A 24858-nucleotide genomic window follows, 5' to 3' on the forward strand; every position below is an offset into this window, starting at 1 on the left:
TTTTCAGTTGTAAAACGTTAATATCCCTCATCAGTGGTCTCGTTAATGGCTTTTCAGCCTCAAGTTTTGGTTACAAATGAGAGATTTTTATTCAAATGTTTTTGAGTAGAAGACACTAATGGCAATTGAGGTTGGCAGCTAAATAATGGTGATAATTTGTGCATGATTTTACTCAAAAAAATGTAATTGAGGGAACAAACTGCGTCTCATTGAATCTCTAAACGATAGTGTTTAGAGTTTTAAACGTTAATTAGAACCCCGCCACGCATTGTTTCAATGCTGGATTGGTGGGCTTCGAATTATTTGAATCAAAGACTCCACATTTGATATATGATAAGTGTAAAAACAGAGTCTCGGATTAAACCTACAAAAAATAATATTTTAAGAGGATTGTTTTATGAATACAAGGAGAGCTAGGCTCCAGAAAGAGTTAAATACTACACAATACAGGCCTTGTGACGCCACTAATATCCTCAAGCAAGATCTTCGAGCACCCCAATTGTGCTTCCTCGTGATAGACAATGCCTCTGTCAGAAGAATAAGCAATTGATGCTCAACAATCCGCTGCCCGATTTGCTTCCCGAAAAATGTGAGTGAGAGAGATCAACTTGTCAAGGATGGCGAAGCATGGCTTGAATAGAGCATAATCTCCATCCAACGAGTTCTGCTGGAGTAATATGTCCACAGCTAACTTCGAATCCACCTCCAGCTGCACTCTCCTATGACCCGCACACCAAGCCATCTCAAGACTAATAAGATCAATCCCCCACAACTGATCTGAACACAAACCAGTGTGAAAGGAGAAGTCTCTGATCCACACAACCTGCTCATCACGTAGAAACGCCACCAGCAGAAGCTGTGCCCTTGCTTTGTTTAAGATTAACCCATCCTTTGGGAGGAAAGGACCAGCCAATGAGACATCCCTGCTAGCTGGGTCCACTGCTGCTACAGATTATTCACCATCATCAAGAGAATTCTTTTTGAATAGTATGCAAGATGGAAGACGAAGTAGCCATTCATAAATTATATCTCTATTAAAATATTTATAGCGGGACCCGGTATCCCAGTTCATTAAACTGTTTGTATAAATAAAATTCATTATTCATGCATTGCATATATAAATACTTTACGTACATTTTTAAGATCTTTCATTAATTCCGCCTAAAATATAAGCTTGACATGTGAGGGTTAATTCTGAACACATATATTATAAGTAAGTTTCCATTGTATTGTGTTTGGGGCCGATTAGGATCGGTTGATTCATGCTCAGATACAGAACTCAACAACTTAACTTGGCTCGACAGTTGTCTAAATCTAAGAAGCAACCAATTTTATTAGATAGACTGAAAACTATAGTCCACAACAATGGAGGAGGAGGAATACCTCGACTCGACTCGACTCCCAAATCTCTGTAATTGCCTCACACTTCTCTCTCTGCTGCTACTGCAACTGCTGCCCAAACAGCTGCTCTACTACATGTTTTGCTGCTTCTTGCTGCTTGGTTTAGCTCTCTCTAAATTAACCTCTCTATTTATAGCTGAAAAAGAGGGAGCACACATCTCAATTTCAGCCATGATTTTTCCCAGCAAACCGCCAAAGCTCGTCCCTTGATTAGTAGCATTGGATCCTTCCCTTCTAATATACAACTTGATGTGTGCCTTTATTATCTCCACACTCACACCGAAATCTAGATGGTTACTGTTTGAGATTTGATTTTTGAATCTTGAAAAAAAAAGGGTGAGAATTTAAAGATCTTAGAAGACTATTCTTATCGTGTAAATATAACATTTGGCAAGGATGAGTTTGAATTTGAATCACATGATGGCACAAAATTGCTACTTGTAACATACCCAATCTTGCTGTTTTAGAGTTCTTGAAGTATTCTTTGATCCCAGCCGAGTTTTTCTAAGTCATCATATGTCGATCGTGTGCACATGTAGTTGAGGCCTTGAAGGAAAGTGACTCCCACTTAAACTTTTCTCTTGCGTGTAGACGCCATTATATCAAATATTTGGAATCGAATAGCTGCTAAAGATCTAAAATATCTACAACTATAACTTTAAAGATTTTTTAGAAAATTGATATTTTTCTTAGTTAATTTTATTTTTTATTCTTTGTTATAATGTTTTTTCTAGTTTTTTTTTATTTGGAGGGAATATTTTTCCTAATTTATTTTTTCTATTCAATATTATTAGAGTTTTCTAGTTATATATATAAAGGGTTATGATTATATGTATTTTCTAGAAAATTAATAAATCTCCGATTTCATAAATCGCAACATCTTAAGAAGTATTCTCTATACAAAACAAAAGGAACTATAAAACAAAATCCAGGATGGAAATAATACGTAAGAAATTATATGTATGTTCTTGGGATTTCTTTTTAAAAATTAAATAATGTAGATAATGAGCTGGATATAGATCCATCAACCTCTCATGACCTATCTCTAAGCCTCGTAAAATTAATCGGTTTGAATTTTACTCATATCCATTTGTCTTTTATTAAACAAAATAAAAATCTGACTCAATTATGCACTCTAGCTATCCAGATGTTGAGTGACAATGACATTCCTAATCTTTTGCCTCCATAACTGCACTTGTCTTCTGTTTTCTTTCTTTCTTTCTTTCTTTCAATGGGAAGAAAGAAAGAATGTAAGATGGCATGCTTGTGCATAACTTTATTCAAAAGAATGTAAAAGAGCTGTCGTCTTTGACCTTTAAAGGATGGTGTTTAGGGGTATCTTAAGCCTTAATTAGAAGTTTAGAACCCCACCACTGATTGTTCCAAAGGTAGTTTGGTGGGCTTGGAATCATTCGAAGTAATTAAATAGTCCATATTTGATCAGTGTAAAAAGAAAAAACACAGTGATGGACATAACCTACGAGCTAGCCGAATCCGAGGACAAGCAGGACTAACGTTTAAACACTTAAAAAGAACATGTAAAATTAATGTCAGGGATCCTTCATTTAGAGAAATCATGGATCTTCTTGATAAAAAAAATGGACTATTCAAGTTTGTCATATCTATAGGAAGGAGAACGAATGTAGAGATTGGTTGGCGATTCAAGACTAGATCGATGGTGCTATTAGAGTGCATTTTCTTGCAGCTCATTTTATAGGTGCTTGGGACATTTTGTACGAGGATATTAGAATTTCAATTCTCCAACTTCTTACTTGTAATTTTAGTTAGGGATGAAAGCTTTGCTTGATTTCTTGTATATCTAGTTGGATCAAATTTTTATCTGTTTGAACCATCCGTTTTGACCAAAGCTAGATGTGGAGGTGGCTGAGAGGTTCGCTCGATGCATCGCCGTCTTGACCTTCATCTGTTTTTTATTTATTTTTTTTTACTTTTTATTTTTGTTTCGTGGAGTTGTAATTTTATTTTTTAGTATTATATATGGGTTTTTTATCTTATTATTTGTAAAGGGTTTTTATATTTTTATGCATGGATTTGGAATACAAATCTTATTTTATAGTTTGAATGAGAATATATTTTATTTAAAAAAATAAAAAGAGTGAGACCTTGAAATTTGAATTGATAAAGTGGGTATATTTCCTAATTTGCCATTTGAGGTTCGAATTTATTTTAGGATGTTTGAAAATATAATAATAATTACTTTTTAAAATAATTTTTGTTCAAAAATTAAGTATTCGTGCCATGCATAGTTAAGCAGTCAACTTCTTTGATTTGAATCCCTTACGTACATTTGTTAGATCTTACATTAATTCCTGCTAAAATTTAAGAATATTGACATGTGAAGATCAGTTGCTATGGCCACCTTAGGTGCTGAGATGTTTCATAACAGGCTAGAAAAAGACATGTTTATCTGTATGTGTTATAAGGCGATTATATGTTGTAGTTCGTGTTGCTCATAAACATATATATGTAATTTTATTTTAATATAGAAAAAATAAAAGTTTTTATGGATGTAGGTGTATTATTAAACCACGCTAAATTTATATTTTTTTTTCTAATATATCTTATATTACAATATTTATCAATAATTACTGGAAATTTTTCATAAAACCATGTAATCACTCTATTTATATAATTAAGAAAATTTTAAGGGGTATAGATCAATTGATCAGACTCTGAGTTTGCTCTTCAGAAATCATCAGTTCGAGTGTCACAAATCTCAGGGTTACTGGAGGCTCACTTAGTTGTTAACTTCAAGTTCTCGAGAGATTAGTCGAGATGCACGTAAATTAGCTTGGACATCCACGGTTTTTTTTTTAAAAAAAAAACCTTGCACAGACCAGTATATGGTGGAGGCAAATGTACACAGCACTCTAATTAGAATCCCTCTACAGTGTGTAAGAGCTTACCAAAACGAAGAATTTGATGCAAGTGTACTTCCATTAACTTATGCTAAAAACTACTCTTTAGTTGCAAAATAGATGGAACCTGAGAAATCTAGAAGAAAAAAGAGGATATAGATATTAGTTGAGTTATAATTCCATTGGTAACTTAATATTAATTATTAAGACATCATTAAAAAAAAAATGTTTTGACGATGAAAACTTGTCGCAAAACAAAAATTATCATGTTTTTAAGGAAAATTTAAACAATTAGATTTTCTTCTAACAGGTTTCAAACTTCGAAAGTTTTAAATTCGAGAAGGGTTGAAGTAAGTAATTATAAATTAGAAGGAGGATTATCTTTAATATTAATGTTATCCAAAGGCATGACTTTAAAAAATTGCATTGAACCTAATAAATATTCACCTTCCATGCATCATTAACTTTTCTTGGTAACAGTTTTAGTCAATTTTAAAGACGTTTTATCTGTGGTTTCCGGATCATCAAGTTTCTTAATCTTCTTCCAGTAATTTGCAAGAAATAAAAAATTAAAAATATTTCCAATTAGAATCACAGTGTACAGCCTGCAGTGCTTATTTTATAAATCCTGAAATTAACGGTAAAGTCCCGATGAATCAATCTTTGCACAGATTGTGGGTTTTTAACTTTTTTGAATAATCAAGGGGGGTGAGAGTGAGAGCTTTAAGAGAAAAGAAAAGGGAACTAATTTTCTTTATTAAAGTATCATTTTTAACAATGTAAAAACTAGTTATGATGGCTCAAGAGAATCAATAGCGTCTCACTACTTGTATATATTAAAAAAAAATTTGTGTATTTTTTTTTCTTTTATGATCATATATATATATATATGATTCATGATCAATAATTAAATACTTATGGGCTATCATTTATATTTCATAATGACATAATAGACGCATCATATTATCACAACAAAATTAATTGACCGTCACTATAAGAAATTGTTTATTAGTAATATATAAGTTTGTATTAAGCCAAATTACCTAAACAATATAAAACAATTGAATTTTGTTTTTGGTGATTTACTGCTTATATAAAAATAAAACACTTTAACATATTTTTAAATCATTCTATAATAATTTGTTATCATAGCCCTCAAGGTCTCATGTTTGAATCTTGTTAGTAACATTATCTTCAAACAGACATGTTGTTTGTTAAATTTTTTAATATTTTTGGAACTCAAGAGATTTTTTACAAGTTTCATTTACTTTTTAGTTTTGCTATAATTTTAAGATACCATTATAATTTTTTATTTAAATTTTAATAATTGTTTTTCATTATTATGTATTTGATATAAAATAATAACATTAATAATAAGTTGTTCATGAAAATTTAATTCAAGTCTTCACTTATTTTGAAAATTTTTAAATAGATCTTTAACATGATTTTATCATATTTATTATATATTTAGCTTTCAATCACCTATGAAATATAAAACATACTATTTTGATATTTTAAAAAAATTTATTTACCAATCATAAAATACTTGTTTTAAATCTTACATCATTGTCCAAGTGGTTAAGTTATATGTGAATATTCTTTGACTTGGACCCCATGGGTTTTACTCCATTTTTCTTAGGTAAACTTTATGTGGACGTTATCTCTTTATTTGTTTTTTCAATATTAGGTTAAGAATGAAAAAAGTTTTCATATAATTCCAAATTTATTAAATGATACCTTGACTTACTTTATAATTTCCTTTTTTTTTTTGGTAAACTTTATGTTTTTCAGTTTTTTTTCCTTCATGATTCATTTGTGTTTTTTCTTGGTAAACTTTATGTTGACCCTTATATATTTTTTCCAATATTAAGTCAAGAGTGCAAAAGGTTTCCATATAATTTCAAATTCATTAAATTCACTTTTTAATTTTTTTTTGTTTTTTAAGAGTGTTTAATAATATCATGTTACAAAACAGAGAGTTTATAATTACTTAAAAAAAATAAAAATAAAAAACTCTCATATGCCTAGATTTTTTCTGTCCTTTAATTTTTTTTTCCTATTTTTATCTTAAAACATTGGATTTTTATTGGATTTTTGTATTTGTATTTGTTTTTTTCTTTTCATTTTATCCTTCAATATTTGATTGATTTTAAATTACTCTTCATATACTATTTTGGTTTATTTCCAATGAAATTATCACGGTTTCAAACAAATATTCTGTCATTTGATTAGTGCTCGGTTGTTTTTCCTTTTCATTTTTTTTTATTTAGATTTATATTTAAATACACTATAAGAAAACTATTACTTAATTTAGTAATGTTTTTCAAATAATATTATAGTTTTTTATAGGAATTTTAACATTCCTATCCAATTATTATGTGCCTAATATGAAAAAAACAACTCATGAATATTTATTAACATAAAATTTATATTTTTTTAAGAATTTAATTTTATCATTATCTTTTTCTTCAATTATATATAAAATAGAGAGACTTTGTTTGAATGTTTCATTTTAAACTTATTTTAGACCATAATGAGTTATTTTTTGAAAGGAGTGCTTTTAATTTACAAAATATTATGATACGAGGTTGGTAATTGGTTTTGCTATTATCTATTTTTTTATTATATTATTAAATAAAAAATAATTTTAAAAAATCAAACAACGAAAGATTAGACCACACATCAACAAATTATAAAATAAATTGCCAAGACGAGATTGGATAACTACACACACATGCAAAGCATAAAAAAAAAAAAGCAAAAACAAAAAAAACAAAATACATCACCTCACAAACGTTCTAAACATGTGCAAAAACAATGTCAATAATTAACTTGTCTTCAACGTGGGTCCAAACTACAAATTTATTCACCATATTTGAGCTGCCACGTGTCCATTTATGCACTCAAGTGTCAAGATACAAAGGCACACACGATACCTTACCCTCACAGTTCACAACACTACAAACGACTTTGTCGGCTGTAACGTTCATGCTACAAGTCGTTCAGTTCTTCGGACGTAACCATGAAAAAAAACCGTAGTCTAGCTATAGCTTCCTCCGTCAATAACGGCGTTGCTCTTTTATTGTGTCGTTTACTGTGGATATAGTTACATTACACTGTAAACTATGACAATGTGCTAGCGATTTTGTCATTTGAAGTAAATTTTGGGTGGAGGATAATTTCATCTGATATCATTGTAACAACCTCCACTCTTTATAACTTACAAATATAAATATTATAATTCAATTTAAGATTACAGTGAATTTTTATTTTTATTTTTTATCAAAATTTTAACTGAGTTTTCTTTCATATCTCAGTTTCATATTAAATACATACATTATAATTTTAATAAATAAAACATGCTAGACCACGTAATATACTATAGAAGCTTTTCTAAGTTGAATTACAATACCTTAATTTCTAAATTTTTTATTACAATAAAAGATAATTTTCAAAAAGTTTACACATACCAACTAAACTATATCATAAACAAAAGATGTCGGAAAATTAATTAATATCCTTCATGCTGCTGAAAAGAACATGAAAATTTATTTAATACAAAACATAATTAAATCACATAATAAAATATAATCTCATGTGATTTTAGATCCCTCTTTTTTTTATATAACAAAACACAACTTCATTGAATTTAAGGTTACACCTTACACCAAAATTTTCAATTCTAATTTTCACATTCACTTTACCGCTTAGAACTAGACATTTATCCCATAACCGGACCGAATCCTCAACTAGAGTAATAAATTACATAGTCTAAAATAGCACTAATTCTTAACCAAGACTACCAATTCACATTGTTCAAAAATAAAACATTAATTCCTATACCAGAATAACTAGCTCATTGTCTAAAATCGAGCATTAGTCCCTACACCAGGACAACTAGCTCACAATGCCTAAAACTAGACGTTAGTTCTTAAATCAGAATAAATAGCTCACATTTGATATCAACTTGCAAAATAATTCAAAAGAATTAATAATAAATGGTTTTGAATTCTAACAATAAAACAATTGAACTAATGTAGGGTGCCTACGAGCTATCTGGATTTTGCACTCGACTAGCGATCCTTTACTGTTAAAGAGTGTTTGTGACCTCACCTGTACCAACAAGTACTTCATATTAGGGTACACCAATAAATTAATTTCCTCAAACTCTCTATTATTATTATTATTATTCAATCACACAATTATGATTTATCACTTCAATATTTTTTATTTGTAAAATAAATCAACATATCAATTAATTTAACCCAATAGTTTATTTAGATAATCCTTATCAGTAAAATAAATCAACATATCAATTAATTCAATAATCCTTGCCGGTAAAATAAATCAACACACCTATTAATTCAAGCTAATAGTTTATTTAGATAATCTTTATCGGTAAAATAAATCAACATATCAATTAATTCGATAATCCTTACCGGTAAAATAAATCAACACATCTATTAATTCAACCCAATAATTCATTTTGATAATCCTTGCCAGGAAAATAAATCAATGTATTAATTAATTCAATTCAATAATTCATTTCAAACACACTCATAGCACCTCTCACACAATAAATTAATTTCCTCAAACTCTCTATTCTTTTTTGTTTTTATGGTTGATACTAATCCCCTCTGATACTCCTGATATTTTCTTTAATTATCTACTATAAGACATTATTTGTAACACAATTTACCCAATTACAAAAATTTATAACAATATAATATTTTCCTCAAATTACTCTTCAAGAACCCTAACTAGAAAAATCCAATTTCATGCATAAAACTAGAGTTTATTTCATAAATCTTGCATCTTTGGGTTTAAAACTTCTTACCAGGTATAAAAGTGAACCTTTGATTTATGATGAAATTCAATCAATTTCAAAATTAAAAAATTAAAAAAAATTTGAAATCCTTTTCCTCTCTCTATCTCTCTCAGCAGGCGACCACCAATGGAGAGGAAGAATAAAATTTCCTTTCCTTCCTTTTTTATTCTTATTTTACCTTTTTTTATAAATGCTTAACATCCTCATATTATTTATTTATTTATTTTTAATTTTTTAATCCATTAAAAGTTGCTACATTAATTTTCTTAATCTTTCTTACTCTCGGGGTAAAGTTTCTACATAAATTCCCTCCTTTTCCTTTTCTCTTTCTTTTACCAGATCATGTAAGAAAAATCTAACTAGGGTTCTTATAGGGCATATCGTCAAACATTATTCCAATAAATAATAATACGAGTCTTGGGCTACATGAGTTTCTCCTTCACTTTTAGTTTTTTTCTAATTATATTTTCGCATGCTTTGAACCACATATTCGGGAAAAAAAACAACAATAAGAAGAAAAGGAACACATCAATTTATTTAATTTTTAAAAATAAAAATTTTAATACATCTTTCTAATACTCTATAAGTTCAAAAAAAAATATTTTGTTATTTAAAATATAAATTAAACATGCCCATATAAAAAGTTGTTTGACTTAAAACAAATGAAGCTAAAAATAATGATGCAATGGATTAATTTTTATTAAAGTCAGGTTCGGTCAATGGAGACAAATCCGAGGTGTCCCTGTTGACGATGAGGCTTCAGTCTTCCACGTACTCGTGGCTCAATTACGTCATTGGTTAATGGAGTTAAATTCATCTTGGAAATTAAGTTTTGTTGCTTTTCCAAGATAAAAAGATATCTTGGAGAAACACTAGACTAAATTAATATATTTTTAAATAAATTTTATTATATTTATAATTTTTCTAGTTTTTACAAACATATTATTTTTTTATTTTTTAAAACTATTTTGACGTTCATATAATATTTTAACGAGAATCCATAAACTAGTAAATGTAAAAAAAATGTAAATATACTTTATTGCAAAGATAAAAATAAAATAATAAAAAGATAAAGATGGAAAGATAAAGAGATGTATATTTTTTCTTATTTATAAACACTACAAAAACGCGTCCTAAATATTAAAATGATTAACATAATAACAATAATCAATTAACGGATTTTTTTTTTAATTTTCTAACAAAAACTATTTAAATCGTTAGATTCGTTTTTGCAAATATAGTGAATTTACTCACCGTACCGTCCGTTACCTTCTTTAAACAGAGATGTTACCTTACTCGTGCCCATCACCACAAGTCCACAACCCCCTCTCTCTTTAAGAGACATCACAAACATCAAGAACACAACTCCACTCGACACGCTCTTTCATCTCTCATCACTACCACCATTCTTTCCGGCCAGCCGGGAAAGTAAAATTCTGATGATGTTTCCGCTCTCAAACCCTTCATCTTCACCTGAATCCCAAATCAAGAAACCAAAAACTCCACTTGATGTCCGAAGAAAAGACTCTTTCAGGTCACCTAAAGCGTTTCTTGCTGCTCATTACCCTTCCATAAACCAACCTCGGTTATGCCTTTTCCTTTCCATCTTCTTCATTCAAATCCTCCTCCTCCTCGCTCTCCGCTCCATTCCTCGTTCTTTCCATCATCGCCTCCACCACTTCCCGGCTCCCGTCACTGCCCACCACCACCTCACTCCAACCCTCACCACCACCACCGCCTCGTTCTCCGCCAGCACAGTGAAAGAGGAGAATTCCTGCGAGTTTGGTGAAATCTTTATCTACGATCTTCCGAGTGCTTTGAACCATGAAGTGGTTAACAACTGTGATGAATTGAACCCTTGGAGTTCGAGCTGTGCTGCGTTGTCGAATAACGGATTTGGCCCTGTGGCCGCTGGAATTTCCAGCGTTGTACCGGAAAATCTTGCTGCTGCTTGGCACTGGACTGATCAGTTTGTCACTGAAGTTCTTTTCCACAACAGAATTTTGAATCATAAGTGTAGAACTAAAGACCCCAGCAATGCGACAGCCTTTTACATTCCATTCTACGTTGGACTCGCTGTCGGGAAATTTCTATGGCTCAAGAACTCATCCGCTAAAGAACGTGATTTTCACTGCGAGATGATGCTCAAGTGGGTTCAAGACCAGCCGTATTTTACAAGAAATGATGGATGGGATCATTTCTTGACGATGGGAAGGATATCCTGGGATTTTAGACGGTCCAAGGACGAGGATTGGGGTTCGAGTTGCATTCACAAGCCAGGTATGCGAAACGTTACTCGCCTTTTGATCGAGCGAAATCCCTGGGACTATTTTGATGTTGGTGTTCCTTATCCTACGGGATTCCACCCTCGATCAGACAATGATGTTGTCGAATGGCAGGATTTTGTCCGAAATCGCAACAGGAAGAGTCTTTTCTGTTTTGCTGGTGCTAAACGTAGCAAAATCAAGGATGATTTTCGAGGGCTGCTGTTGAATCACTGTAGGAACGAGTCTGATTCATGCCGAGTTGTGGATTGTGCTGGTTCTAAATGTTCTAATGAAACTTCGATAATTCTTGAAACGTTCTTGGATTCTGTTTTCTGTTTGCAGCCCAGGGGTGATAGTTTTACAAGAAGGTCGATTTTTGATTGTATGATTGCTGGTTCGATCCCGGTTTTGTTCTGGAAAAGAACTGCTTATGATCAGTATGAGTGGTTTTTGCCGGCTGAGCCAGAGAGCTATTCGGTGTTTATAGATCGAAATGAAGTGAAAAACGGGACTGCTTCTATTCGGAAAGTGCTTGAGAGGTACAGTGAGGATGAGATTAGGAGAATGAGGGAGAGAGTTATTGAATATATACCAAAGTTTTTGTATGCTAGACCCGATGAAGGTTTAGAGACTTTAAAGGATGCTTTTGACGTTGCCATTGATGGGGTTTTGAGGAGGTTCAAAGAGCAAGAGCAACCTGGCTACAGGTGGTAGTTGGGAGGAAATTAAGAAATGATGGTGATTTGGGTACCTGGGATCCAATTTGGGAAGATGATCACGTACCCAAGTTTATCCAGGAGAGATTTGTTACAAGAAAATTTATAGGGAAACAATTACTACAAGTCCATTCTTACAGTTCTTTTTTGTATGTATTCTTCACAATAATGTTGTGTACTACGTTTGTAATTCTTTTGAGTCTTGAGGACCAGGAATTTTCAGAAATAAATGTTGTGTAATTGGGCAGTAAAATTCATTATCTAGTGAAACTGAAGCCTTCATCGGATAGATTAGGCAGGACCACCACTTGGTGGTGGCAGTAAGGTGATCCCATGTTCTTTTTGTTGGCTGGACATGGCTAGCTATAAAGCTAGGTAGCTAGTTGGGTATACAAGAACATTCATTGCATTGGATATTGCTACAGTGTAGTAATGTTTTTTCAGGCCAATAAAGCATAAATTAAAGGGTAAAATAATTTTTCACAAGTTTTAACTGGCATTACTAAAACAAAATAGTTTTTTTATATTTTTGCTGTATATTTTAAAGGGAAAACTGGTTGGTGTATTTCATGTATGCACTAACAAGTGAGAGAAACTCATGCCTTTCAGGCGGCGTGTGTAGACTCTTTTGATAGCTAAATACAACATTTCGATACTGATTTAGTAGCAACGCACTAAGATTTCAAGGCGTGAGTCGGTGATAGACTGATAATGTGGCTTCGATTGGTTTTTTTTTCTCCTTCTCCTTTCTCCGTTTTCTCCCTGGTAAAATACATAAGTTTTTTTTTATTTGTTTTTTGTTTATAATTTGGTTACTTTTCTTTTAATTACTACTTATTTTTTTTTATCTTTTGCATATTAATTTTTTTCTTCAATTTCACCCCTCATCATTTTAATTTGATTTTTATATCAAATTTGATTCTCATTTATTTTTTTAATTACTATTTATTTATTTTTTAATTGAATTTTATTTTGTTTTCTAATTTATTTTTATTTATCTAATTAAATGATAGCAGTCATGATAACTTGTTTTTGCATTTTTAGGAACTCTTTTGGCCTGGGGGTCTGGTTTTTTTAATTTTTTAATATTTTATATCGTTTTGATATACTTTAAAATAAAAAAATATTTTAACATATTAAAAATAATAATTTTAAAAATATTTTTTATCACACACTACAGACGTAACTGATGCAAATTGTCCAAGGTGTGATCTTGCATTAATAAATTAGGTGGAAGTTACAGGATGGGTATGGTGAAACTTTATCACTACTGGGCGAGGCTCTTCAGCTGTCCAAACTTGGCATCATCCACGGACAACATATCAATTATTTTACATTTGGATGCTATATTCCTTCTTTTATTTTTTTCATGCACTTTTATTAAAGTATAGTTTGGTGGGTGCTTTGAAATCTTTACGGTGGGCCTTCCGAGGGTCAAAAGGCAAAAAAAAAAAATAAAATCTTACTAGTTATTTACTAGGATTTTTATCTTAAAATATCAATTAAAGAAAACTATAGTTTATAGTTTATTCTCAGATATATTGTCCATTCATTGGTCATGGTAATGAATTTTTTAGTAAGTTGAAAAAAAAAAAAAAAACTCGTTGTTGGCGGATATGTGATTAAATGAATAGAAGAACCGAAAAAGACAACGTTTTGCATGGTTAAATGAATAGAGGATTCACTAACTTTTTTATTGATTAATCATAAAATACTTACCTACCTACCTCATGCTCACATATATATATATATATATATATATATATATATATATATATGGGAGACGAATGATTATATCTGTGTAGCCTAGGTTCATCTCCACGCAATTTGTATATGCACAATAGGGTACTACTTTTGTTAGCTGTGTTATTTATGGGTTATTATTCCAATTCCTCTTAGATTTGAGCTCAAAAATTCAACAAGTGTTATTCTGGTAGTTAAGTCTTTGTTATATTTTTATAAAAATAAAAATATAAGTTTATTTTTAAAAAATATATTTATTAGGAGGGATAATTATGAACCTCAAGTAAAATTAGCCTTATTTTTTAAAAAGCTATGAGGATATCGAGAAAAAAAACCATGCCCAGAGAAAATTAGTGAATTATTTCCTGTTATATCTTAAATTTGATTCTGAGATTGTAATCGTAGCTACAGTTATAATCTCATTTGAGATCTGTTCTGATTTACTAATTACCGGAATAGCTCAAGTTATGAATATTTAAAAAAAAACTAAAATAAAGTTGCATTGATAAAAAAAATAAAAATGGTTCAGCGTCGACAAGTCACTGACTTAACATGCCGACATGGGATTTACAGCATGGAAAGTCAATTTTCTTCATCTATTCCGAGAACCCAGGGATGAGTTTGAAATGATGATTCAGATTTTCAATTTTCAATGCTCGGCTGGACTGGAGTTCTTCGAAATTAATACGAGGAAACGAATTTGTTAGTAATAGTGAAAAATCAAGTAATCGGGAGCAATCTAGGTATTTATGGCATGGATAAAGAGGTAAATCCCCATTAGGAAAGGAGTGATTAGGGGGCTTCCCTTTGACAATTGAGCACGAAATGTCTCCTGTTGTTGATTGAATTTGAATCAGTCCAAATGGAACATGTTTTCGGCGACAATCGTGGTGATTGTCAAATAGATGTCATGTGATTGTGATTATCATTTGGTAAGATATTTTGCTCCCTTTCAGTGTTTTTTTATATGTTGATTGATATTATGTTAATAATTATTTTTAAAATATTTTTTATTTTAAAAAATAATGTAAAAATATTAAAAAATCAAATCTGTAAATTTTTTTAAAAGTGATTTTACATTCAAAAATAAAAAATCACAAGTCTATTTATGATGATTGTGATAAAGGTTATGATTCAAAGTATTTTTTATTTAAAAATATATTAAGATAATATTTTTTGATATCAACGTTGAGGTTTCATACCGTGATTCCAAACATTATACAATAAACAGTAAAATCTTACTAAATTGCGGTAGAGTTCCAACATAGGACCTCTTGCAATGTTCGAAGCCAACCTAATGAAAGAAAAAAAGACTTAATTTTATTGACCCGATATCTCTTATTAAATTACTGGAGCATTCCCCATATCTTGCCTTGCCTTGAAGAGAACTTCAAGAAAACCCTTCCTTCTCTCCCTTTTCAAAAGAAAATGAGAATTATGATAAAATCGATGAAACTAAAGAGATTTATTTATTTATTTTTTCTTTCTGGGTAGTGATCTAAAATTGGCAAGTATAATAACTTTCTTTCATTTCCTTGTTTTTCTACAAATAATATAAATAAATCCATTTCCAAATATATTATAAAGATTAAATGATTCGATTTTTTTTTTGAAAATTTAGCAATTAATCAATAGCCATGATTTTGTTTTGCTGTCCCCAAAGGGATATAAATAGCCATGATTTTGATGTTAAAATGTGTTAACAATATTTGTATAATTTTTTTTAATAAAAAAACTTTTAATCCGATGATTTTTTATTCGAGCCCTTACAAATGCAATAATTTTTCTTGAAAGAGATCTCAGTCTTGACATATAGCAGAATATATACCTCGGAGAACAAAAAAAATGTACGCATATAAAAAAACATCATTTGCCTTCGAAGGAAAATTTAATAATAATAATTATTTGTTCCTACAAGAACATGACAAATTCCAGACCAACACTCGTGTGCAAGAAAATCTTAGCAAATTCTTACTTCGGACAGAAGATTATCTACGATGGCAGACAAGAAGACACCTGCTATCATCTTGTCTTTTATGTATTCACCAAAAAAAACTCCTACAGATAAATTATAGGCTACGTTTTCTTCCTTTCCCCCTCCCTTCCCTCTCCCTCTCTTTCTTCGCTCTTTCTGGAAGGAAATGAGAAGATCCCATCATTTTATCCTCATTTTCTCTGCTTTCATTTTTGTTGTTGGCCTATGAAAAGCTGATCAATCAATAATCAGCCACCTCCAGCCTCAACCTCTTGAGTCTTTTAATCTCAGTTTAATCCAGGTAATTAATCTGTATATCCCACTATTTAATCCTCCATACGATCACTATTGCGCGAAACAATCTCCATTTCTTTCAAATGTTGTAAAATTAAATTCCTCTATTTTTTGTTTGGTTTTAAAGAATGCAGGGAGCTGTTATTACACAGTGATTATTACAACAAGCTGTTCCTCTCCAAGATATACTCGTGATCATATTAGTATTGCTTTCGGTTATGCTTATGGCAATCAGGTTTGGTCTTCAACTGATTTTTTGGTTTATAATGTGGATATTTTTCTTAAAAAAAATTTCCTGGATTTTAAGACAAACCCTTTATTGTTGATTAATTCTTAATTCTATATATGTTTGTTTAATGTAGTAGCATGTTGCCTGTAATAATCAACAATACTGGTTTTTGTTATTAAAAGACATTTTTTGGGTTATTTATATTCTAAAGCCTAGAATTTGTGCTCAAGTTGACCATTCGATAAAGAATGTATATGGTACTGAGTTGTCAATGGCTGAGCCTTGGAATTATAATGGCTTGGGGAACTGATTTCTAGTATTTAAGAGGAATTTTCCTTGTTAAGACTGCTATTAGCTGAATGGTTTGTTGAAAAATTAAGAAAGTTAGTAGTAGGATTGAGAATGAGTTGTCAGAGTACTGTGTTCATGCACTACATCCTGTTTATGGATCACGTTCAAGTATATGTACACATTAAAACTACTGCCTAACAATGAGTTTGGCTGAGAGGAAAGGAAAGGGAAGTGAGGGTGCCTTTGAAGGTATGGAATGAGGAGGTGAATATTGGATATGTGTATGCGAGGGCAGAGGAGATTGAGAAGGAAGGTTTAATTACAATTGGAGGGTGTTCAGGATAAAAAAAGGGGGAGAATTGAGGCATGATTGTGTTTGTTCATATTGCTAATACTGGAAAATTAAGACAAAATTGCATTCAGTTAATTATCTTCCTCTTTAACGATCCAATTTGGGTTTTCGGAAATCCTTTTCGATGTAGGTGGAATAGAGTTATTAAGGGTCATTCTTATTTTTCTTTCTTTCCCCTTGAAACTCTCTTATTTGTGGCGCAAGTGGTGTGTTTCATCTTGTTTTACCTGGTGTGTGTTGAACTTTTGACATATTTTTGGTGAAAAACTGTTGCTCATAGCAAGAAGTTCATGAATAGTTCCAAGTCATTTCAGATTTCTGGACCATGTGCTTATCAGATATGTTATGTCTATGTCTACAGAAGCGGACCAGATGATTGGAAGCCTGACACCGTGAAGATTTCTGGTTATTATTCGAGGACTGTTACTTTTACCTACAATACCTACATCCCCAGAGATGTTTGGTACGGATTTAATTTGTGCCACAATGCCTCTTCTGCACTTCAGCGAGGAATTCCGCAATGGTTTTTGTACATGATCCTTGCGGTTCTTGCTAGTTTTATATTGCAAGTCTAAACGAATACGAAGCATCACATTGTAGGTTGCTGGGACAATTGCTAGCAACTTATCGGTTCTTGCTAGTTTTTTTTTATTGCAAGCCCAAACAAATAACAAGCAGCATATTAGTGGCTGCTGGGACAATTGCTAGTAAATTATCGTCAGTGGCATGTGCAGAAGACTAGGGAAAAATATTAGTACTGGAAATGTGGCGAACCATTTCCATATTTCTAATATGGTGTGACGTTGTAACTAGCTACTATCGTTCTGAGAGGATTCAAGGAGCAAAGAACAATAGCCTGTGTAGTTTGGACTGGTGAAAACTCAAGGAGAGAGAAAGATAGGGGTTCAGAAAGTTCTGAAAGGTGTTGGTTATTTTATTTCTTACTTGATTGATGAATGCTCAATACGCCTTGGTTATATGTATAGACTCATATATATCCCAGCTTAAGAGCCTGTTTGGTTCTGCGGTTGAACCTGTGTTTGACTAAATTTTAATTTTTTTTTTGCTAAAATTGAGTGCGGTTTGTACCTTTTGGATCGTTTTGATGTGCTAATGTCAAAAATAATTTTTAAAAAATAAAAAAACATCATTTGCATGTATTTCGGCACGAAACACTATTTGAAAAGCAACCACTACTACACTGCCTAACACGCTCTAACAATGATTCTACCTGCTGCAAAATAGCTAATAAGGATGATGCTAATTACCAGAAAAAAACAATCTAATCTATGGTTATGGTAAAATGTGTTTTGGGTTATAGTAGAATTATTTTTGTTCCTTTGGTTAAAAAAATTAAGCTTCTTAAGTGGGGGTGTTGATGTTTTTTTTTACGCAGCAAAAATATTTTGAATTTTTGACCGAGAGTTTTCTTGAATTTGCATAAACTTTTTAACAATAAAAATATATATTTACCCCCAGAGAAAAAAAAATATTGTGCTGCTAGACAAGAGTATTTTAGAGTTTTTAATTTTTATTGTATAGTACAATTACATCTTTAACCTTGAAAGAAACAAAACATAATCTTATTATTTAAGAGTATTTTTGTATTTTTATATGAGTATATTTATGTAGTTACTGAGGAGCATGTTGGTATTTTTTTTTCCTGAATTTTTCGATGTTTAAAACTGTTGAAGCGTGCTCGACACGTCCTAGCGCGCGGATGAAGTCCACGCCGTTTAGACGGTGTGTGTGACGCCACCCAGTGAATGTAACTGACTTTTTGCCGTATTCATATGCATCATCGTGTTCTCTTCTATTTTCATTGGTGTGTAATAACTTACGATGGTTGGATTGTCACTAGCGATCGTTTGAATTTTTCTTTTCTTTTCTCTTTTTTGACAGATAATGTATACCATTATCCTCTTTATTGCTTACTTTTCAATTTTTGTCGTCATTTGATTAATTTTTTATTTTGTTTTTTTTTCATTTATAAATTTTTTTATTTTTTTTAATTTAATTATTTAATTGCAATTTCTTCTATGTTTGGTTTTTCATTTCAATTTTTATTTTTAAAATTTTTTTATTTTATCTCGTTGAATTTTTTTTTTCAATGTTATTATTTAGTTAATTTTTTAATTTTTAATTTTTTAGTTTGAAACATATTTTTTTAATTTTTTTCTCTTTTATTAAAAATATTTTATAATTCAATTAAATCATCAAACCCTATAATTAAAAAAATTTATCGCTTTTTCTCACTCATTTTTTACTACGGATTCGACCGACACAGAGTTGAGGACTATACTGCCACCTCGAAACTTGGGTTCTTGACAGGTCAAATCTTCCTAGGGAAATTCGAACCTGGGAGTCCCTTGTCGGCCTCCCGGGAGCCCTGCCAGCCCACCCAAAGGTGGATTGGTCAGACCGGTTTAGCTCTTCGCCACTTATTTAAGGTTCTGCCAAAGGGGAATTTTGGCATTGCAGTACCTTTTAATACATCACTGTGCGATTCCAAGTAAATACTGTGTTTGTTATAACTGGATTTTTGAGTTCTTTCTTCGGAATAGGTTTTTTTTGATGTGGTCAAAGGTTTTTTTTAGACTTATCTTTATCCTCCTGCGAGTCCATTAACAAGTCTGCTAGACTTTTTACTTCCTACATGATGCACTTACAGTAAATCTAAGTCTGCTAGTCCATTTCTAAGTCTCGTGGGCTCATAGGACTTAAGGGTCAGATTGATTGATTGATAAATGGCTTGTATTTTACGGGAGAGCTAGTTAGTTCGAAACAGTCGATGTTTAGGGCTGTCTCAAAAACATCAGAAGATATTCCTTACAAGTTATAAATATGTAATAAAAATACGAGTGCGTATGCTTACTAGTTTCTGGCTTGTTTCAAAGAATCTAGACGTAGAGATCAAGATAAGAGAAGAGCTGACTGCAACTCTACCCCAAGTTTTATCGAATTTGTTTTACTAAAAATAAAATCCTTTTCTATTGAATTTATGTTTTTGTTTTTGTTAATTTGATAATTTCAATTCAGTGCATTTTTCCCCCTTACTTTTTAATGGATATTGGGATATTATATAAGGATGAAATTGAAATTTACACACTTTTTGTTACTATTCCTTATGAAAATGAACAGAGGGGGAATTGGAATAGAAATTGAAGATATTGGGGCTGATTGAAATAAAAATAAAAGATGTGAGAGTTGATTGAAACAAATCAAAAGTTCTATGTTAATCAAAGACAACACAGCAACACATAAATCTCAAAGTTTTATTTAATTTTAAATAAAAGAAGGCATTCCTAATTAGCCCCATAAGCTACGGTCCTTCCCATTTTGATTTTGTGATTCATTTATATGGATTTAGGTTCGGTTTTTATTTGCACGAGTTTGATATTAAGAGTAAGGTAATTTTTAAAAATATTTTTTATTTAAAAATATATTAAAATATTATATTTTATATCAGTACATTAAAATTATTAAAAAATATCAATTTAATAATTTTTTTAAAACAAATATATTTTTAAATAGTACTTAAAACAGTAACCAAAGCAATGAAAAATCAAACCAAAGTAAATTACATATGGTTTAGTTTTCCACTTTTGACTCAATTCTCACTTTTTCAAGGCAGCGGGGGACGCTTTCCAAGCTAGTTAATCAAAAGCGAGTATATATCCACTAGGCGGTGATATTTCTGAAAGTGGATGCGCAGCTCTAATCCAGTATCTGACAGGCCAGCTTTTTTCTTCATCTCGTTTGCCTATAGTCTAAAACCTTGCCGTGAGGGAGTTTTTCTACAGTGAGAATAAAAAAGGTTTTTGGGCAAGGCTAGAAAGGAACTCACCCTTTGACACCAAGAGATAAGAGCTGATTATTTAAACCCATCTCCTCCATCTTTGTGGTTGTTGCCTGTGCTTGGAGTCAGAGAGACATGCAGTGAGAGCCCGAAGAACAATAATTACTCTTTCAAAATTCAAGATAAAGTGACTCCTATAACACTTATTAATCCATTCAATTAGGGATCTTTATGTTGCCCAAGGATCGATCAGGCCATGGATGAGTGGAATTTACTAATCCATTCAATTTTATGGTTGTTGGTTTGTCAGGATCTATTATGAGAAGAAGACTCAATGATGTATACTTTTGCAGACTTGTAAGTTTTTGTATCTGTTTCCAAACATTTTGATGCTTGAGAATATAGGTGTGATTATTGCAGCCGCGTCTACGTTCGGGAACGAGCACTGATCATAATTATGTGGGATAATAGCTCCTAATGGCTGGTAGTTACCCCATAAAGAGTGAAAAATGATCTATGCACTGCCAGGAACATATATAGAAGGGCCAAATATGAATAAAAAAATATGGATAAAATATGAAGGAGAAAATAATTGAAGGGTCAGGTATGAAATTCAAGATGAAGAGAGGAAACAAAAAAGAAGAAGATTATTGACTCCTCATAATGGAGGGTTCGCCAAGATAATCTCAACATCGCTATGAAATACGGTATTTGATGACAAGACGACCACCCATGTGTTGCTACAATGATATAAAGAGCGTCCACACGTTTGATATTATTTTTAATAATTTTTTTATTTTACAAATTACCAAATGTATCCGAATATTACAAAAAAATCATGAAAAAAATGAAAAAAACCCTAGTTTTTTTATTTCAAGAGTAAATTAATTATTTTACTGTAAAAAAATAAAATGATCACAGAACCCTTCATTGCAAGTTTAGTTTTTCTTTGAAGGTTATTAGCATCATTATATCGTTGTACAAAGTATTGAAATCCCAAAAAAACCCATGTAAGTAAACTACATATTTTCTTGCTTTCAAGGGTAAGAATGTTATTTGCTTTCACCTAAAGTTCCACCGCTAGTACTGAATATGGTATCTATTGCTTTAAAAGACATGGCATTTTCCCTTCATACTACCGGTAAAATTCACAGACTAACGGTTCGACAAGATGCCAACCGTCATTCTTTACCAGTCTAGTCTGGCTTAGGATACACGCAGAATTTTCGGAAGAACCTAGAAGTTAGAAGCTCTCTCTTTCGCTTCATTTACAGTGTACTGACGAATTAATTAACTTGATTCTTCACCGAGCTGGACCTATGGCTTAAGTTTTTGGCTTTATGGATGGAACTCATGCATAGGCTAGATGCTTTATTGCAAGAGTTTTTCACTTCAAAATTGAGTAAAATATCAATGATCATTAATTCTGCTAACTATATGCAAATTAAACTAAAGGTAGAGAAAATCAAAATTACATCAAATGATGGAATCAATAATTTTGAGCAATTGAAAATTGTAATTTATATCTATCAATTGAATTATAATCCAAAATATATAAACTATCTTGTTTTGTTTTCTCAACAGGATCAGTTTATGGCCCCGACTAGGCATGGTGTCATTTAGGAAGCGACAGAAAATGATGCTATATATATATATATTCAGGTAGGAGTATTGCTTTTTGAACTTTTATCAAGTTAGACTGGTAGACTTTGGTAGGTGATGCGTTTCAAAGGAGGCTCGAGATCTTTATGGCGGGAAACTTGAGCAGGAAAATCTCCATGGTTTTGTATTTTTGTACAGGCGAACAGGAGGAGGAAAATTGGCCCTTCTGGCCATGCGAATCAAAGTGGGAAAATTACGTAGAGATGTCAATTTCTAGGGTGTGATTGGATAAAAAAAGTCACCCTTGTTGTTGTTGACTTGCAAGTGAAGGCAGGGCTAGCCAAAACCTGTGCCTGAAGCTCATTGCCTGGCCGGCTGGACTAGCTAGAAAGTATAAGTGTTTTGAGATTGTTGTGCCAGATATTTTTTTAAAAAAAGTTTTTTTTATTAAAATATCTATTTTTATATTTTTTTTAACCATGTGTCAAATCCTAATACCACGTAGCAATGTGAAGGGTATATGTGCTTGACTTAATGCCACGTTTGGATAAGATTAATTTGTGATTTATATGCACGCATGTTCAAATCACTGAGAATAAGCCTTCAAGAGAATATTGGAGCAACACTTTCTGTGAAAAATCTAAGCAGTCATCTTTACCAAACATTTCCCAATTAAATTCATACACTAATTTTTTTTCTCAATGAGATCCCCAAGGTATCGGGCATTCATTCCTCAATAAAAATCCTTCCATGCATGTTTATCAACGTTCATATATGTTTTTTGAAGCAATAATTGAAGAGATTTTTATATTTTTCGTTGTAAAATTGTGAAAGGACCAATTCAAAAATATTTAATATGCTAGGGTGAAGAGTATATATTATTTCGAGACTAGATTGAAAATCAAGTGATACATTAAGGACTACGTAAATATACTTTCATATAAAAATAAAAATAAAAATTCTATTTAGCTAGATGTTAATTAATTAAATAATTGTGTGTCTGCGTTGTGAAGCATACTGTGGTCATAAAGCGGTTTAACCAACTAGTCAACGTGAAAAATTCTAAAATCATGGTAGCTATGTTGAAAAAGACCCTAGATAAAACAGGGAATTATTATTATTATTATTCCTCATTTTTTTTTATTTAAAAGAAGAAGAAGAAAAACGAAGAAGAGGAACTGTAGCTAGAGGCCTCGAGCTGATGGTCCAGCCATGTTTCTTGAAGCTTTAGGTATACGGGAGGTTATGCAAACATTTGGGAAATTCAAGCTATTGTTTTTTTTTCTTTTTCTTTTTCTCTACTATAGAGCTTAAGTTCCAGTTCGACATAGAGAGGTTTTAAGTTCTTTCTGTTTTGATTTTTAGATTTAAAAAAAAATCTTTTAAAAATATAATTATTGAAATTTTAAAAAACTGATTGCATCATTTTATTTATACCAAAAAATTAATAATAAAATTTTAAAGACAAATAATTGATTTTTAACAACACCATATTGCTAACTTTCTTTGGTTCTAAGCTTCTTCAATAAGTAATGGAAAAAAGAAATCATATATAATTTTCAGGACTCATAGCCTTGAAGAAAAACATGAGATGTACGTACTTCTCTATTTTCATCACTTTTATGGAAAGGAATGACACTACTCCAAGATTGACATATTCTTATGGCTATTACTTCAAGATAGAGTGTGCACTAGAGATTTCCTTCTAAAGAGAATTTTAATTACACTGGAACAAGCATCTTGTTCTTTCTGTGGCAATGACATTGAAACTGTATCTCATGTTTTTCTTAATTGATCGCTATGAATCCTGAAAATTACAGCAATGCTTTATAAATTAGATTGGTTTGCTATAGTAGATCAGTTTTTTTTTTTTATATCGCTTGTATTTTTCTTTGACTATTCATTTTATAGCCTTCTCAATATACTCTCAATGATCATCAAAAAAAAAAAACTGGATTGGTACCCCTTGGTAATTGCCAAACACTGTTGATAAAGTCATTCTACAGTGGGATGTTCTGGTTCAAGGCAGATATCAGTAGAGGGCAATCACTTTACTATCCTATGGAATAATGTGGGGAATTCGGAATTCCAGAAACAAACACATTTTTGAAGATAAAGAGCTAGATTGGAATTCTATCTTTGATCTCATTCTTCATAGGCTAGCACTTTGGCTAAGAACTATGGACTCTAATATTCTCACCTGCAATGATCCCATGATCTGGTAAGAGGCCCCGAAGGCATTCTACACTTTGGTCTAATTAATGTTGGTTTGTGTATAGTTTTTGCTCTTGTTTTCCTGCCTTTTATTTTGCTATCTTTCTTTCTCCCTTGTTCAGAACTTCTTTTCTCTACCACCTAGATTGCCATTAACGTATTAGTAATATGATTCTCTTTTGATAAAATCTTGGATACTATAAAAAAGAAAAGAGAAAAAGAAAGGAGGAGGTAGGGGGGCAAAAAAAAGTAAGAAAGACGATCATAT

At 31.6% G+C, this 24858-nt stretch overlaps 1 protein-coding gene and 2 long non-coding RNA genes across 3 annotated transcripts; 2 read left to right on the plus strand and 1 right to left on the minus strand.

Annotated features, from left to right (window-relative positions):
• Window positions 1-186: 186 nt before the first annotated feature.
• Window positions 187-1952, minus strand: LOC133678143 (uncharacterized). Its single transcript, XR_009835902.1, has 2 exons — window positions 1384-1952; window positions 187-942 (listed from the first exon to the last, which is right to left on the minus strand). It is a non-coding gene; the product is annotated as an uncharacterized LOC133678143 (long non-coding RNA).
• An 8273-nt stretch (window positions 1953-10225) lies between these two features.
• LOC133678178 (xyloglucan galactosyltransferase XLT2-like) lies at window positions 10226-12344 on the plus strand. The gene has a single exon (XM_062100410.1). It carries the CDS (start codon window positions 10548-10550, stop codon window positions 12087-12089), a length of 1542 nt encoding a protein of 513 aa, XP_061956394.1. The 5' UTR covers window positions 10226-10547; the 3' UTR covers window positions 12090-12344.
• A 3439-nt stretch (window positions 12345-15783) lies between these two features.
• On the plus strand, window positions 15784-17952 carry LOC133679012 (uncharacterized). The gene is made up of 3 exons (XR_009836079.1): window positions 15784-16110; window positions 16231-16338; window positions 17337-17952. It is a non-coding gene; the product is annotated as an uncharacterized LOC133679012 (long non-coding RNA).
• Window positions 17953-24858: the final 6906 nt, after the last annotated feature.

Source organism: Populus nigra, chromosome 18 (assembly GCF_951802175.1).
Source record: "Populus nigra chromosome 18, ddPopNigr1.1, whole genome shotgun sequence".
In the NCBI taxonomy this organism is placed as follows: domain Eukaryota; kingdom Viridiplantae; phylum Streptophyta; class Magnoliopsida; order Malpighiales; family Salicaceae; genus Populus; species Populus nigra.

Bases quoted from the DNA above. Each gene is read 5' to 3' on its own strand.
- LOC133678178 (XM_062100410.1), top strand. From the start codon at position 10,548: ATGATGTTTCCGCTCTCAAACCCTTCATCTTCACCTGAATCCCAAATC.